Source organism: Paramormyrops kingsleyae, chromosome 1 (genome assembly GCF_048594095.1).
Source record: "Paramormyrops kingsleyae isolate MSU_618 chromosome 1, PKINGS_0.4, whole genome shotgun sequence".
Taxonomy (NCBI): domain Eukaryota; kingdom Metazoa; phylum Chordata; class Actinopteri; order Osteoglossiformes; family Mormyridae; genus Paramormyrops; species Paramormyrops kingsleyae.
The window spans coordinates 31,564,342-31,579,779 of NC_132797.1; the positions used below are offsets into that span (position 1 = coordinate 31,564,342).

General features: G+C 55.0%; 1 protein-coding gene across 5 annotated transcripts in view; it reads right to left on the minus strand.

Moving 5' to 3' along the window:
• The window catches only part of pard3aa (par-3 family cell polarity regulator alpha, a), a 208,249-nt gene that overhangs the window by 98,263 nt on the left and 94,548 nt on the right, over positions 1 to 15,438 (minus strand). For 4 of the 5 annotated variants that reach the window (XM_072713762.1, XM_072713759.1, XM_072713757.1 and 1 more), the window contains exons 6-11: positions 8,436 to 8,527; positions 7,527 to 7,610; positions 4,685 to 4,810; positions 2,505 to 2,809; positions 655 to 794; positions 131 to 259 (exon numbers count right to left, since the gene is read on the minus strand). In XM_072713762.1, the coding sequence (XP_072569863.1) occupies positions 131 to 259; positions 655 to 794; positions 2,505 to 2,809; positions 4,685 to 4,810; positions 7,527 to 7,610; positions 8,436 to 8,527 (876 nt within the window). The remainder of the gene's footprint in view (positions 1 to 130; positions 260 to 654; positions 795 to 2,504; positions 2,810 to 4,684; positions 4,811 to 7,526; positions 7,611 to 8,435; positions 8,528 to 15,438) is intronic. The other variant, XM_072713767.1, reaches the window with a different exon arrangement.

Below are 15,438 nucleotides of genomic sequence, written 5' to 3' on the forward strand. Positions count from 1 at the left end.
GTCTAAAACGGAGGGAATTATTTTTCCCAGTAAAACACGGAATAACAACAAGGAGCCACTCCACGACGAAGGCGGGACGATGTCTGCGACCTCAAGGGGGGCCCTGATTGTGCGGGGGCGTCTCACTTACCACCTCTCTGGGCAGGAAGGCGTCCTCCTGTCTGAGGACCAGCAGCCCCACCATCCCGCCCATCGGTGTCCCCCGGAGCAAAGCCACGACTTCCTCCTGGGTCTTCCCGTTGATGTCCACGCCATTCACCTGTCACCAGGGGGAGTGGATGGGGTGACGATCAGAAGGAGCAGGATGAAGGTCAGAAGTGAGAGGATAAAGATGTGCCACCCCCGAAATCTCATTCATGAAAGCACAGGTCATTCCCCAAGCAGCATACCAACTGGACCGGGAAGCTCTCGACCCCTACATGGGCACAGATGCATCTCATAGCAAGTCGTGGGTTCACAGCAGCTGAGGCATAAAGATGTAGACGGGGAACCCCAGGAAGGACAAACAGAAGCAGGAAATCCCGATAGAGGCCTGGATGAAATGAACCCAGCACCGAGCAGCCCGTAAGGAAGCCCTTGTGAGCCCCTCCAGGAAAGGGTAGGGGAGATTCGGGGGCGTAAAGCTCCTCCATGCGCTCCCACCCCCCCTCTAACCTCCAGCAGCCGGTCGCCTGCTTTCAGTCGGCCATCTTGGATTGCAGCCCCGCGAGGCAGGATGTTTTTCACATAGATGGGTGCGGTGCCCCCTATGGGCACATCGCGGGATGTGATGCTGAAGCCCAAGCCTTCTGGACCTGTGGGGGAGGATTAAGGAGACAGAGAGTCGCTGAATGCAGTCGGCTACGAGTCCTCGCTGTCCAACCCGGAAATCCCACAGCCAGCCTCTTCTTGAGTCGCAAAACCTACGTATACGATCCTGGGCCCAGGGTCTCAGCGGCTGACTTTCAGAGGGGGGCATTAGGCTAGTCCCGCGGCAGTATTATGGGATGTTAACGGCACCGCAGTGGGCAGGGAAGCCCTATACCTCGGCGAGTCAGACAGACTGAGGGCTGTTGCACTTGTGGACAGCGGCCCTAAATATTGCGGAACGTAACATCTGCCAGGAAGATGCACAGCAATGCCAGAACTATAGGGGGGAGGGCCCATCTGCAACCGGAAAATGTGTAAGACAACAAGGAATAACTGAGTCTCCCAAATTTAAGTTGGGGGGGCACTACTTACAGACAAGCCCAGGAACCTGATTAATGCAGAACCAAATGCCACCCACTGTCCGCAAGCCTGACCGACCATGAGGGGATTCGGTCCGACGACAGGCTTCGCCCAGTCCAACAGCCGGGACTGTGATCAGTACTGTCAATGAAGCGTGGTTCAATTTTCACCAAAACTACTCTCATTAGACGTAAATCACTGGAGCAACTGGCACTACGGACACCCCCACGAGCGCCCCACGCCGGGGCCGGGACAGTCAAACGGTCCCGCTCCACCTGGTACCAGACAATTACTACAATCAAAGCCGGCATCAGATAATTACGGAAATCAAACGGCACCATGCGAGGAGATGCCATCTAAGGATTCATGATCGGCTAATTAGGAGCCAGCGCTTCAAACCAGCTGGCATCGAGTAATCGCTGACGTCTGATTCGCTCCCGGTACAGTGAGATGAAAGCAACTAAAAGGCCAGCTAAAATGGGCCCTGTTAGAAAGGGAGGTGTCATAGCAGAACATCCGGAACGTTCTGCCGGAGGCATCTGGAACGTTATCTAAGGAGACACCCATCCTCTGCCACTGGCTTCAGACATCAGCAGGCACACGGACACGGGGCCACATCATCTCGGAGGCCCGTCCTCCAGTTTACGGTCGGCGGCCTGCCTTTCTTCTTCAGGTGGGTTCGGGAGCCGACCGCCGCGAGCTGAGGCCTCCACCGCCGTGACACTTAGCATTAATAAACAATCTCACAGCCTGACTTCCCCCCCCTCCCTCCCCCCATGCCTTCACGTTCCCCCCATCCATCTGCTTTATGCAAGCTGAGGATAAGAGGAAGGGACTCCAGCTAGGAGCAGATTCAGAGTGTTTTAAATGCACGTCAGGCAGCGCGGCGGACGCCTCTCAGGCAGCGCGATGGACGCCTCTCTGGCTGGCTGGCCTACCCGGGCTTCCACAGTGCAGAATTGATGGGATTTGGACTCTGAAGGACCCCTGGGAGACGCCTAAAACCTTCAACCGAAATATTAATGGCAGATATTTATAGATTTAAAAGCAATAATTATCATTCAGCACATCTATACTGTACATGCTAAGCTGGCAGAGGACACAGAATGAATGTGTACTTATTAATTGAACGCCTTTGTAAATTAGCAGTGTTTAGTACCTAATTTATGAATAAAGGTGATGACACTGTACCTCCCTTTTTAGGGCAACAGTGAGCCTCACTATAGGTCATTCTTCTGTTCTGGAATGTTCCATAGGGACGCTAATCGAGGGGAGATACATAGGTGTGACATTACCTTTCTTCAGCTGCATGGTGAACCTCCGGCCAACCTTCTTGGTATAGCCAGACGAGGGTGCAGAGCCGAGCGGCCTCTGGGGGGAGCCAGCGGGCTTGCTGGTGGGGGCACCCGCGTGAGGCAGCGGAGAGAAGAAGGGCCCCGGTGGGAGCAGCCTCTGGGGTGTGTGGTCCAGTGAATCGGGGCTCAGACGGCCACTCATCTCACTTTGGGAGAGTCGCTCGTACTCGGCTTTGCTGGCCGCTGGGACAACGTGGAAGAGGATGGCAGGCGACCTCATGGCCTGACGGAACATGTTCTGTGCTCTGATGGGGGGGGGGGGGAGAAGGCAAGGGGTGAAAGGGAGGGGAGATAAAGAGAGAGGGGTTAAGGGAGATTGAGGGGAAAGAGTGAGAGAGGTAGAGAAAAGGAGAGAGGGGAGAGAGAGGCGGGGGAGAGACCATGCAGGTAACCTCAACCTGGCTTTCAGGGCAACTTGACATTACGGCTTAATGCTGACAGTGATGCACAGTGCCCCCTGCAGTCTGCAGAATCCCTGCATGAGCATGACATGCCAGAAGTACATGCAGTGGATTCTCATTGTGATGGAGAACACAGTGTTTACACCATGAAAATAGGTCAGGGAGCAGCCTACGTGTCCTCAGCGGGATTCCGAGACACTGTGACAGTCTGTACTGGAGGACAGCGACCCCCGGGCATGCCGGAAATGGGCAGGCGGGCAAGCAGAGAGGCCAGGGGGGAAACGCGCGCGGTGTGACCTGAGCAAATCTTCCGGAAGACGCCCCATTTCACTGTGTAATAACACACGCGCACGCGCAGAGCTTGGCCTCGCAGCACGGCGGAAGGCTCCGGAATCGACCTCCATTCGTATGGTAATACAGAGAATGGAGTAAACAGCTAGACTACAGCGTAATGAGCACTGCCACGACACTGCGGCAATCAGCCGGCGCGGGGGCCTGATTGAATTATAAATTACACATCAACGCGTCATTACATTTAATTACATTAATCGCCTCCAGATATTTACTGACACAAAACAATTCCGAGAGATAAGAGTATCACTCCGGATCATCCACACGGCTCAACATGCCAGGGAAGAGACACTTTTCATGCCGCTGGTTCCCACCAATCCGTGGTTCTGAATTTGTGGGGTTTTTTATGTGCGTGTGCGTTTTTGCAGATGCAGGATTTGGCATGGCAAGGGAATCCGCCACCATCTATGGCTGGTGGGGGCTAAGGTCTGTGGACGCTCCTCTGCCTCTGGGGGGAGCTTGTGAGTCAGAGAGCCCTGAGGGTGGCATCACGGCATTGTTAATTATGGCTGACCTGTTGGGGGGGGGGGGTGGGGGGATAACAATGCCAGTGCGGTTGACATGGTTGCTGGTTAACACAGTCCGTCACGGGGCGTTTCCTCGAGAGCGTACGCTGGACTAAAATGGCACCGAGCCGAAGCGGCATTTCCAGACCCGCACGAAGCCAGCAGCTGGCGACTACCAAACACAGACGTGATGTAAGAGTCTGCAATCCCCCACCCCCGTACCCCCCCTCTGCCCCCACCCATCTACAGGTGTGACCGTCTCCGCCTCGAGGGGAGCACTCCTGCACAGCTGGGCCGCACAGGACGACATCTGGCCAAGCGGCCCCATCCGGCACGCCCCCTCTGTGCCAAGAATCTGTGCCACCACCCCCCCCCCAGCCCCCAACAACCCAGTCACTCCTAATGAGGGTGACCTCAGCAATCCTGGCTCATGGAGACCCAGGCGAGATGTAATCTGCCACACATGTGCAGTCGGCCTTTAAAATGGTAAAGACAGAAAGAAAAAACACCTGACTAACTCTGAGTAAAGAGTCTGAGATGGGGGTTAGCCCCCCCCCCCCCAGGGTTTACATGGCCTCAGTGGGGGTGGGGGGAGGTTTAGAGAAGATAGTAATATGTATTTTTATTTTGGGAGTTGGGGTGGGATATGACCTAATGACTGACACTCACTTTGCTCATGGAGAGACAGACTTGGTTCCAGAGTTACGAAAAATCACGAGAGGAAATAAGAACAACGGAAAAACAAACTACACGTGTGTGTGTGTGTGTGTGTGTGAGAGAGACAAAGAGAGCATTAGTGGGCAAAGCCAGATGCCAGGCTGGGGGGGGGGCAGGCTGGGGGGGGCAGGCTGGGGGTCCTTACTGCTCAAAGCGGATGTTGCGCAGGTCGCCGTTGTTGATGCGCACAATGCAGTCGTTCTCCTGGAAGAGCTGCTCCTGCTGCGCTTTGCCGCCTTTCTCCAGCCGCTTCACCAGCAGCCCCAGTGTCCTGCAGGGGTCACATGACATTAGGGGGGCGCAGTTGCGTGTTCGATGGCTCCCCCCACAGGTGGAGGTTAGTCTAGTTGCTAATGTTTGTCATTCGTATGAGAGATAAGGAAAGGATATAGAGTTGAAGGTGGAAACATTAAGACACCAGGATCAGGATGTTTATCTCTAACACAGAGGCCCCTACACGTAAAAAGGCCCGAAACAGAGGCCCCTACGTATAAAAAGGCCCAAAATGGAGGCCCCTACGTATAAAAAGGCCCGCCACAGAGGCCCCTACGTATAAAAGGGCCCGACACAGAGGCCCCTACGTATAAAAGGGCCCGACACAGAGGCCCCTACGTATAAAAGGGCCCGACACAGAGGCCCCCCCACATAAAAGGGCCCAACACAGAGGCCCCCACACATGAAAGGGCCCGACACGGACATAGAGTCAGAGATGGGGGACTGGCCCTCACTTAGGCAGTGCAGTGTCAGGATGGGGGGAGGGGGTGTCAGTAATCACCCAGCACACAAAGAGGAGAGGGGACCTCACCTGCCCTCCTCAATGAACTTTAATAACACTGCCAGAGAAAGCTGGTTCAGGGCTGAGGTACAGTTCCGTGCTCTTTTACAGCTCAGTGCTGACCAGCCGCAGGATATAATCTCATTAGAGGGGTACAGCTTCTGCTCCACCCCTCCCTACTTCTCCACGGCGAAACCCCCCACCGCGGAACCATCCGTCAGTCCCAGAATCCCCCACCGTGCTATGAAATAAGAATGCCCCCCAAACTGCTCTGGCTGGCACTGAAAAAGCCACCAAACCAGCCCAACAGGGATATTCCTCACCGAGGCGTGAGGCAGTGCCTCAGACTGACATTATATCTAAAATATAATGATGCAACCTCCCCCCACCCCCTTGGCAGCAGGGGGAGCAGTGGTTAAGAAAGCAGACTGAAGGTGGCCAGTTCAAATCCCAGGAGGGGTCCTGTAGTCATACCCTACAGAAAGGCACTTACGCTAACCTTCGCGATGCTGTGGGACAGGGGTGTTAATCCCCTGCTTCTCTAGGCCCCCCAAGACCATGGTGGCCCGCCTCATGCAGCACGGGACACACCCAGTCAGGCCAGACCCATCCCACCACGCTGCCCGTCTTTCCTCAGCTGCCTCCGACCGGTTTAATCCAGTTCAGCATAGGCATGATCCACAGCTACCTGGCAGGGACCCAAAACTGGGGCGGGGGGACGTGGAGGAAGGAGGGAATCACACCACCCAGGTCTCAAGAGGGCCAGCTCCCCCCCCCACCAGTCAAGGAGCTGAAATCCTGACACATTCACATGCTTAAATAAGCACTGAAAGTGGTCGGGTTGACTTTATAGAAAGGAAATATGATAAATATCAGAACATTTTGGCACAGACGGCCAAACACTCTATCTAATCAGGCCCCCCTTCGTGTCCTTGTTGAGACTTTGGGGTGGGGGGTGTCACCCATCCACCTGAATAAAGCACACTAAACATTCACTCCGGCAAACCCAAAAGCATCTTCAGCATGGGTCTCATCCCAAAAGCACTGTGCAGGGGGCCATTTCACCATCTCCGCTGCCCCCCCCCCCCTTACCCTCTCCTCACTGCAGTCAACCTCCCCCCCCCCTGGCCCCGCTAAATCTGACCTTGACTGCAAGTTTCCTCTGGCAAATGAGCAGCAGTATGAATGAGCTTTTAGCTTGATTAGATTGGCGAGCCAGCGACCGTGAGTGGGGGGGACTCAGCATAAAGTCGTCCCTCCCCAGGGATGCCGCACCTGCCATGGACCCCACACTGGGCCCGATTGGCATTTTTAATAACGGTCCTCCAGGAGGGTGAAGCGTCACTTATACACAGCATGCTGTGTGAATGAAGCCCACACAGAAGCTCTTCAAACTGGCAAAAGGAACCAAACCCAGGGCCCTTCTGTGTGTTAGAGTGAACAAGGAGAAGATGGAAAAGGTCGGAGGAAAAAGAGAGGAAGGAGAGGCGGAAGAGGAGAGAAGAGTCACAGGTCCCGATTTCCCATATAGCATTGGTGGAAGAGAATTACAGAGGAGACAGACCAGAGACCCAGCCTGGGTGGGGGGGGGGGGGGTTACAGAGGAGGCGGGGCCACAGCCACCAACCCTGGGCAGAGGGGAGGAGTTACAATGGAGACAGGGCCAGGTCTCAACCCAAGAGGAGGGAGGACTTACACAGAAGGCGAGGCCACAGCCACCAACCCTGGGCGGATGGGAGGAGTTACAAAAGAGGCGGGGCCAGAGCCCAACACCTGAGCTGAGGGGAGGAGTTACAAATAAGGTAGGGCCAAGCCCCAAACCAAGAGGAGGGAGGAGTTATAGAGAAGGTGGGGCCAGACCCCAACCCAAGAGGAGGGAGGAGTTACAGAGAAGGTGGGGCCAGGGCCCAACCCAAGAGGGAGGAGGAGTTACAGAGAAGGTGGGGCCAGGGCCCAACCCAAGAGGAGGGAGGAGTTACAGAGAAGGTGGGGCCAGGGCCCAACCCAAGAGGGAGGAGTTACAGAGAAGGTGGGGCCAGGGCCCAATCCAAGAGGAGGGAGGAGTTACAGAGAAGGTGGGGCCAGACCCCAACCCAAGAGGGAGGAGTTACAGAGAAGGTGGGGCCAGACCCCAACCCAAGAGGGAGGAGGAGTTACAGAGAAGGTGGGGCCAGGGCCCAAACTTAGGGGCTCGGCCTACATGGCACTTTACCTTCGGTCCCGCCCACTGAAAGGCACTACATGGATTCCCAGCGGGCCACCGTCATTGCAGACCTCAACTGGTTTTACAATGTCGCTGTGGGACAGTGACGAACGGAGTCAGGGTGAGAACAGGGATGGGCAGGGTGTGAAAATGCAAACAGAATAGATAGTGTGGAGACAACGACACACACACAAAGGGACAACAACCGGCACACGAGGACAACAATGGGCAGACAGTGACGGAGCACGCCTGGGTGGGGCCCGCCTGATCATTAAAGGCTGCGGGTAGGAAGGCCGGCCTTGTGTCGATGCCTTAATGACGCAGTGGGGACATCACCGCAGCCTTGAAGGAGCAGGACGGGGCACCCAGAGAGCGGGGATGGGGACGAGGGACGAGGGACGAGCGCCGGGCTATACCTGCAAATGAGGCTGTGAGCACAAGGAAGCGGTCAAAGCAAAACAGACATTATGGTCAGAACCATGATGGGGACACGCATGTGCAATCAGGAAGGGAGGACCTCCCCCTCTCTCCCTTTCCCCCGCCCGCCCTCCCGCTTTCCCCCTCTATCCCTTTCCCCCGCCCAACCCTCCCCATATCCCCCTCTCCCCCGCCCGCCCCTCTCCATCTCCCCCTCTCCCCCGCCCGCCCCTCTCCATCTCCCCCTCTCCCCCGCCCACCCTCACGCTCTCCCCCTCTGTCTGCCCCCCTCCCTCTCTCTCTCCCTGCCCCCCTCCCTCTCCCTCTGTCTGCCCCCCTCCTTCTCTCCCTGTTCCCTCTCCGTTCAGAGGACATGCATCCAAATGCTGGTCCAGCACCATTGGTGATGAGGTTCTATGAGTCACAGACACCCAAAGAGGGTGAGAGTGGACCCCCCCCAGGCCAGAGCACGCACATGCACACATGGGGGTGAGCTCTTACTCCAGAGACAGCACTGAAGTGTGTTCCTGGCCAGAATCTGCGCGGCCCACCGGCTCGATCCGCCCATTCTCCTCCTCACGCACGTCTTCCTCCTGCAGAGATATAAGTGGATGTGGAGAGGAATCAATCAGTGAGCCGCGCATGAAGAGAGGAACCCCGCCCATCTCCCCCCGGCTAGCCCGGGTGCTCCAGGAACAAGGGGGCTATAGGGGCATCCCCATCAATATCCACAGGTCACCCGCCTTCTGTTTCTCTCATTCCATAAATTTCACTTAAGGCACTCCACATTCGCCTCCCATTTCCCACAATCCCTTCTGCCTCGGTGCGTCGGACGTAGAGGGAAAACAGAGTGGAGGAGATGCCCCCCTGCTGAACAGTGCGGGGGGTTAGGGGGGTGGGTGAGAGTCTCAAACGCCATTGTGGGTGACAGGAACAGGGACAGGTAGGAACATTCTGGAACAACTCGCTGGATCAGGACGAGTATATAAATATCACCGCGCCAAACAGCACAAATCAGAAAAAAAGAATCATTGCTGAATGGCAAATTTCACGGCGGCCATGGTTGTCGCCCCCCCATATCTGCTGGCATACTGGCTGAATATCGAATTTCACAGCACCCAGGATTGCCCCCCCATATCTGCTGGCATACTCGTGGGTTTTCTTGCCGGGTCACATGGACAAGGGCGGCTGCTGTTACCTCACCCCCGCACTAAGAATGCTAATCGGCGAATCGACTCCGCCTCGTCAAGTAAAGTCATGCAAGGCCCTTTTTTCCAGAATGGGGAGGGGGGTCCCCTGGAGACATAACGAAGGCGGGGAGTGGAGGAGATGTACCATGCAGCAGGAATGTGTTGGGGGGGGGGGGGGGGGTGGAATCACCTGTCATACAGGGATTAATTAATGTCATGGGGGGGGGGTCTCGGGAGGGCATGCAGGTGACTCCATTGGCTGGAAACCAGGGGGAATCCTGTAGCGACCCAGGAACGGGAGCCTGTCAGCATTAATTTAATTAACGAGGGTGTCTGCTGATGCGGCGAGCCGGGGGTGGGATGGGGCAGGGCCTGTGGACTGGGGGAGAGGCCCCCAAAAGCAGCAGTCACACTTCTAACGGAACGAAGATGCCTCTGAAGGTGGTTTTGAAGCCGGGTTGTGTGAGCGCCCCCCACTGCCCAGGGCGACAGTGACATGGGGGAGGGGGGGGTCAAAAAGATGCCGCGATTCATGTTTAGCGACAGCAACACTGACGAGAGGCTAATTAACTCCGGCGACGGTTCCTCTCGATAACGACGGACGGCCTCGTTAGCGGAGTGACAGCCGGTCGTCTGTATTCAGCCAGAGCCCCCGCCCCCCACCGCCGGTAAGCGAGAGTCTCTCTTCTCGGAGAGTCCCTGCGTGCTAAAGGCGCGGTACGGCTGCTGCCAGAGCAGTTCTGTCAGCTGCCGCCCCACCTCCCCACCATTGGGGAGTGATTACCGGGCCGTAGAGTCCAGGAGGGGTCTGGAGCCCGGCCATCAGACGGACGGACAGCTGGATTAAAGACTCTTTTGCGGATCCAGCAGCACGCGGGGAGGAGCACAGTCACAGCACTCAGAGGTTCAGTCGAGACCAAAGGCCGGATCCTACCCTGGGGACCATGACTGGGCCATTAACTCTCCACATGGCACCCCTGGACCCAGTGCCCCCCTCCCCCCTCACTGAACCAAGCAGACTAGGAATGGAGCAGAGCCCCATTGTCTGCTGCACATGTGCAAACTGTGAAGTCAGGCTGGGCTACAAAACGATGCAGCTGGGGCAGGGGATCTTGGCCTTGACCGCTCCCCTCCACAGAAAAGCCCCCCTAATGAGCCCTTTGAACAGGGTCTATGTATCAAACAGGACAGCCATCCCAGGCAGCCGCTAAAGGTAGCACAATGCTACATGCCATTTGGGGGGGGGGGGGGGGGGGGGGGTGGTCTGTTAAGTGATGCCCATGCTGATCTGGCACCATGTCCAATGTGTGAAGCCGGTGATCTGGTGGCAATCTGTCACATACTACCATGCTGCTAACAGGCAGTTTGCGATTCCAGTGCGACGTCATCAAACCCACATCACATTATCCAAACAACACTACAGAGCCCCCCCCCCCCCCCCCCCCCCCCAACCCCTGACTACAAAGACCGATTAAGCCCCTCTCTGGAAAAACAAAACATACCTATCCTCTGAGACCCAGATGCCGTGCTCAGGCTCATTATAAATAAGCTGAGTCGGCCGTTTCTGATTCGCTGGGGTTAGAGGTCAATCCAAGGGGGAGGAGCTAAGAGAGAGTATTCACATAAAGGAAGCAAGAACGGCAGCTACATTTGGCAGGTGGAGCACATCACCTCCAACCGTTCCACGTCAGCCACCCCCACACATTCCATCACTGTAGTACTGATGCCCCTCTCACTCGGTGTCACATGAGGGCATTATGTCATGCCAATAAAGCGCATAACTACAGTACAGCCAGTAGGGGGCAGAGTCTTTAAGGGCTGGGCAGTGAAATAACCCAAAGGCTGCAGATTAAAACTGCCAGGGGGCTCTGCTATTGTACCCATCAGGTCTTACCATCAGTACCGAGACGTAGAAACGGCACAAACGAAGCACGATGTGCAGCTGCTCTGAATAAAGGCTACAACAAAGGAGCACAGGACCCGGGGCCGTGATCTGACAGGTGAGCCAGCCGGCCGGACGGTGCGGTTACAGCCAGTCAGAAGCAGGGGGTGGCTGTCATGAAGTCTGAGTGATCACAGACACGAGGCGATTGGCAGATCAAACCCAATTACGGCAAATGGGCAACAGAGAGCACAGAATCGAATCAGAAGAGCGAAAGCGCAGGGAGGTGATGGGGCCGGCTGCTGTGCACGCGCCACTCTTTCATCACGCCGCCTTTTCATGTTCTTAATCAGCTCAGATGCCGGCCCCGATTCACTCTCCCTCCCGTGCAATCGCACGGCATACAGGAGCGTCTGCACTACAGAGGTCACCCAATGCTATTTGAGTCAAACTCGCCCCCGGTGCGTTGCAGGGGACGAAACCAGCCATGGTTTCCTGACTACGCACTGGGTGAGGGGGTGGGGGCTGCGGTCAGGCCGGACTGAGTCACCTGCCAGCCCCAATTTCATATCGGGGAGGGGACATCCATCACTGACTCTGGCCCAGCCTGACCCACCAGCCCACTCTCTCGTTAAATTGCACTTTAATTAAATTAAGCCAGCTAATTATGAGGCTTTAAATCAATCATTCAGTCGATAGCCAAACTTAAGCCAACCCTACTCAAACTTCCATCCTGATTAATAATGACAGACTTTGGCAGGGGTTGGGCTAAACCTCAGGGCTACCGATAACTGGGAGATAAGTCACCACAAAGGGCTTGGGTCCGGCGCTTTTACACGATCCCGGGACCAGAAAGGGGGTGAATGAGCAAACCCACAAGGCTTCTGGAGGCTAATCCTCTCTTTCATCCTCATAACGCGACAGCATAGCATCAGCACTGCGCAGCATTTCACAAACTCGTGCAACGCACCATCACTCAGCGACTGACCAAAGCCGCTCGGACTCAAGGTGCCTTTTCCAAATCCACGCTATAAACCTCCGAGCATTCTGGGGGATTTCAGGGTTCGGGAGAAACAAGTTAAAATGCTCCCATGAAAGCAGCATGGAGATGGTCACGTGACCCTCCCCCAGTTCCCCGAGCTTACGGTCTGCTAGCTCCCCACCGGGGCCACCATCAGGTGTTTAAGGACACGGCGTGAGCAGCTCTGGGTGTCTGACATGCCACTGAACATATCCACAGAAGCAGCAGAACGTCTAAATTAACACCGACCGCTGGTCTGCGGGTCAGTGAACCGCGGCACAGGGCTAGACGCCCTTATAACAAAGACAGGGAGTGTCACGGCACACGAACACAATCCTGACACTGTGCAGAACTGTAACGACTTCAGGTAAACGTGGTAACTGGAAGTGGCCAGGAAATAATGCTGTAATACTCACAAACGGAATCTTGTTCAGTGCAATCGGCTCAATGTGATAAATTATGAACGAATCGCACGGCAGGCATTTCCGTGCTCTCAGCGAAGCTGGAATTAATTTGTCACTCGGATCATGGAAATTCCAGAATTCAACCTGATTGTAGTATTATGCAATACTCCCATTACACGGCTGAAAAACATAATAGCGTATCAATCACCATCTGTGTCCATCTTCCTGCGCATGAAGCGAGGTTGGCACGCTTGATGGTCACAGGATATGGACCTCGAACCCTGTGCCGGGTGACCTCTACAAACACGCCAAGCAACAAGAGAGAGGCTGCAGGCGTGTTCATCACGTCGCACGGGAAGCCGGTGAATTTCAAAGTCTTCAGTGATATGGAGAATCCTTTTAGCATGACTGACACATCTCAGCAGCTGAAAGGCAGTTTTACCGCTGGCAGAAAGGTTAAAGCGCTCCTGAGAGATGTAACCTTTAGAGGGGAAAATAAACACGTCTCCCCCCATCACTCCAGCCGCCCCCCCCCCGACCCCGACTTCCAGACAGTGAGTAAATAGCATGTGCTGCATGACCTGCTTCATTTTCAAACCCAAGGCAGGATTCTCTGCCTGGATCCCGGTCTGTTTTCTACGCACGTTAACTGCCTGGGGGGTGTCCGTCATGCTGCCCAGATGGGAAATTCCTAAACTGATCCATCCACATTTACAGTAGAAGACATATCACACACTAATTAAATTGCTTATTAACTAATTAAACTAAGAGAACAGAGTCTCCTAAGAGCAAATGTAATGATTTTACTTCTGTTTGACTTCTTGCTGAGACCTGGAATGGGAATGCAGATTACAGACGTTCATGACTAACTTAAAGGAAATGCAGCCATCACATTTGGATGGATGAGCGAGTACAGAATCCAGGCAAAACCCTGTAGGAGGAGCCCAGGAAGGGGAGCGCAGGACGGGGAGCGCAGGACGGGGAGCAAATATAACATAAACAAACAATGTTTTCATCAAAAAAAGAAAACAACAACAAATTTCCCATCATTTCCATGCCATTCACTGAATAAAATTCTGAAGCATTTAATATTTATGTAAACAGTTAGCAGAGAGTAGATATGACACTGTAATGGCTGCAAATACAAACCAAAACACATCTATTAGCTGCGACCAGCGATCAGGCGTATGGCAGCCAGCGGACAGCCTACTGGGGGGGGGGGGGGCGCACACACACACACACACACACACACACACACAGACACACAGACACACAGACAGACAGACAGACAGACAGACACACACACACACACAGACAGACAGACAGACAGACACACACACACACAGACAGACAGACACAGACACACACACACACAGACAGACAGACAGACGCACACACAGACACACACGCACACAGAGACAGAGACAGACACACACACAGACATAGACAGACACGTGTGTGCCCGCATGTAACACGTTAACGAACACGCATCAGCGATTCTCCTCCTGATCCCAAAGGGGGGGCTCATTTAGTGCTCAGTTATAAATGCCGTTTATTTCCACAACTGGACAAAGAAGCCAACCACCCCCCCCACCCCAATCTGGGACCCACCTGCTCTCAGGTCTTTGTGATGCTCCATCAACCCTGTGGAGGGGGGGTGGGGGGGGACTCCCACCTTTCAAATAAACCCCCCCACCCAGTACAGAAGATCCATAATTATGAGGATGAACAGGTGCATTTCTGCCCCCACCCCCAAAATGACCCTGAAAGACTGTTTTCCATTCATGCCCCAGATATTTTTGTACATGCCCCCCCCTTTAGGAATTGCCTAATGGCGGCTAGACACGGCCGATGAGAGTCTTGTGTGGTACTTCAGTGAGAGGTTAATGGACCGGAACCGTCTCGGCCTGCTGGATGGGCCCCCAGCTCTCCCTGAACAAAGCCACTCATTTGACAGGTGTGCCAGAATACGTGGGGGGGTGGGGAGGAGGAGGAGCATACACGAGCCAGGGCAGACGACCCCCCTCTTCCACCTACAGAGACCACAGCGCCCCCCCAACCCCCTTTGCATTGAAGGTCAATAAAAACAGTGCCTCAGATTTTCACCTGGGTGGGGGTTGGTTGAAGTGGTTAATCTCTTGGGGGGGGCGGGGGGCGGTATACAACAGGTACTCTGCCCAGAGACACATGAAACACCGCAGGTTTCATCTGTTCGGGAAAATCACAACCGTATCCAGGAAAAGGAGGCTGGATGCCATTCAAAACGGCAGCAAAGTGACCTGTAACCACAGCGTGAGGAAATAAACCCACAAATAATGCACCGTCATTAATAAAGTACCTCTCAAGATCTGCCTTCACTTACAGCCACAGACACCACGGGAAAGGGGCAGCCAGACCGAGCCCGAAATCTGAGCCAGCAGCACCCCCAACTGGTCAGGTTAGGAGAGAGCAGTGCGGAGGGGCTCGGCATTGGTCAAGATTAACATGGGGGGGCTTGTAGGACAGTACATGTGGGCTGGTAGGCTCCACCCCGATCCCACCCCCCGGGGTTAACACACATCCCTTCTCTCCCAGATCATTACGAAGAGCGAATGGTGCTGATCTGTAGATCAATCAGCACTGAAGCTATAGCCCCCGGCCCGACTGAGTGACGCCTCCATAAAGAAGATGGAACAAAATCATCACCAAAAAACAGCATGCGAGCACATGCCAGGGCGCCCCCTGGTGGAATCGGCGGCTTCTTCGTGCTGTCAGGATGGGTGTGCTAAGCCCACATGTGGGGCACTCACTGACCACTGACCACTCACGGAGCTGGCCAATCCCATGCTGCCGTTTAGGGAGTCCCAGGGGACCCCCCCCCCCCCCACACTGATCCATAGGGGGCGGCAAGGACCATATTAACGTCTCATATTAACAACTTAACGCTGAAGGTAACTAAAGCTGTATTTTAACCGGGCGCTTTAAGCCACTAACCCTGCAAGAGCCAGGAACTCTGAAGCACCCGGTT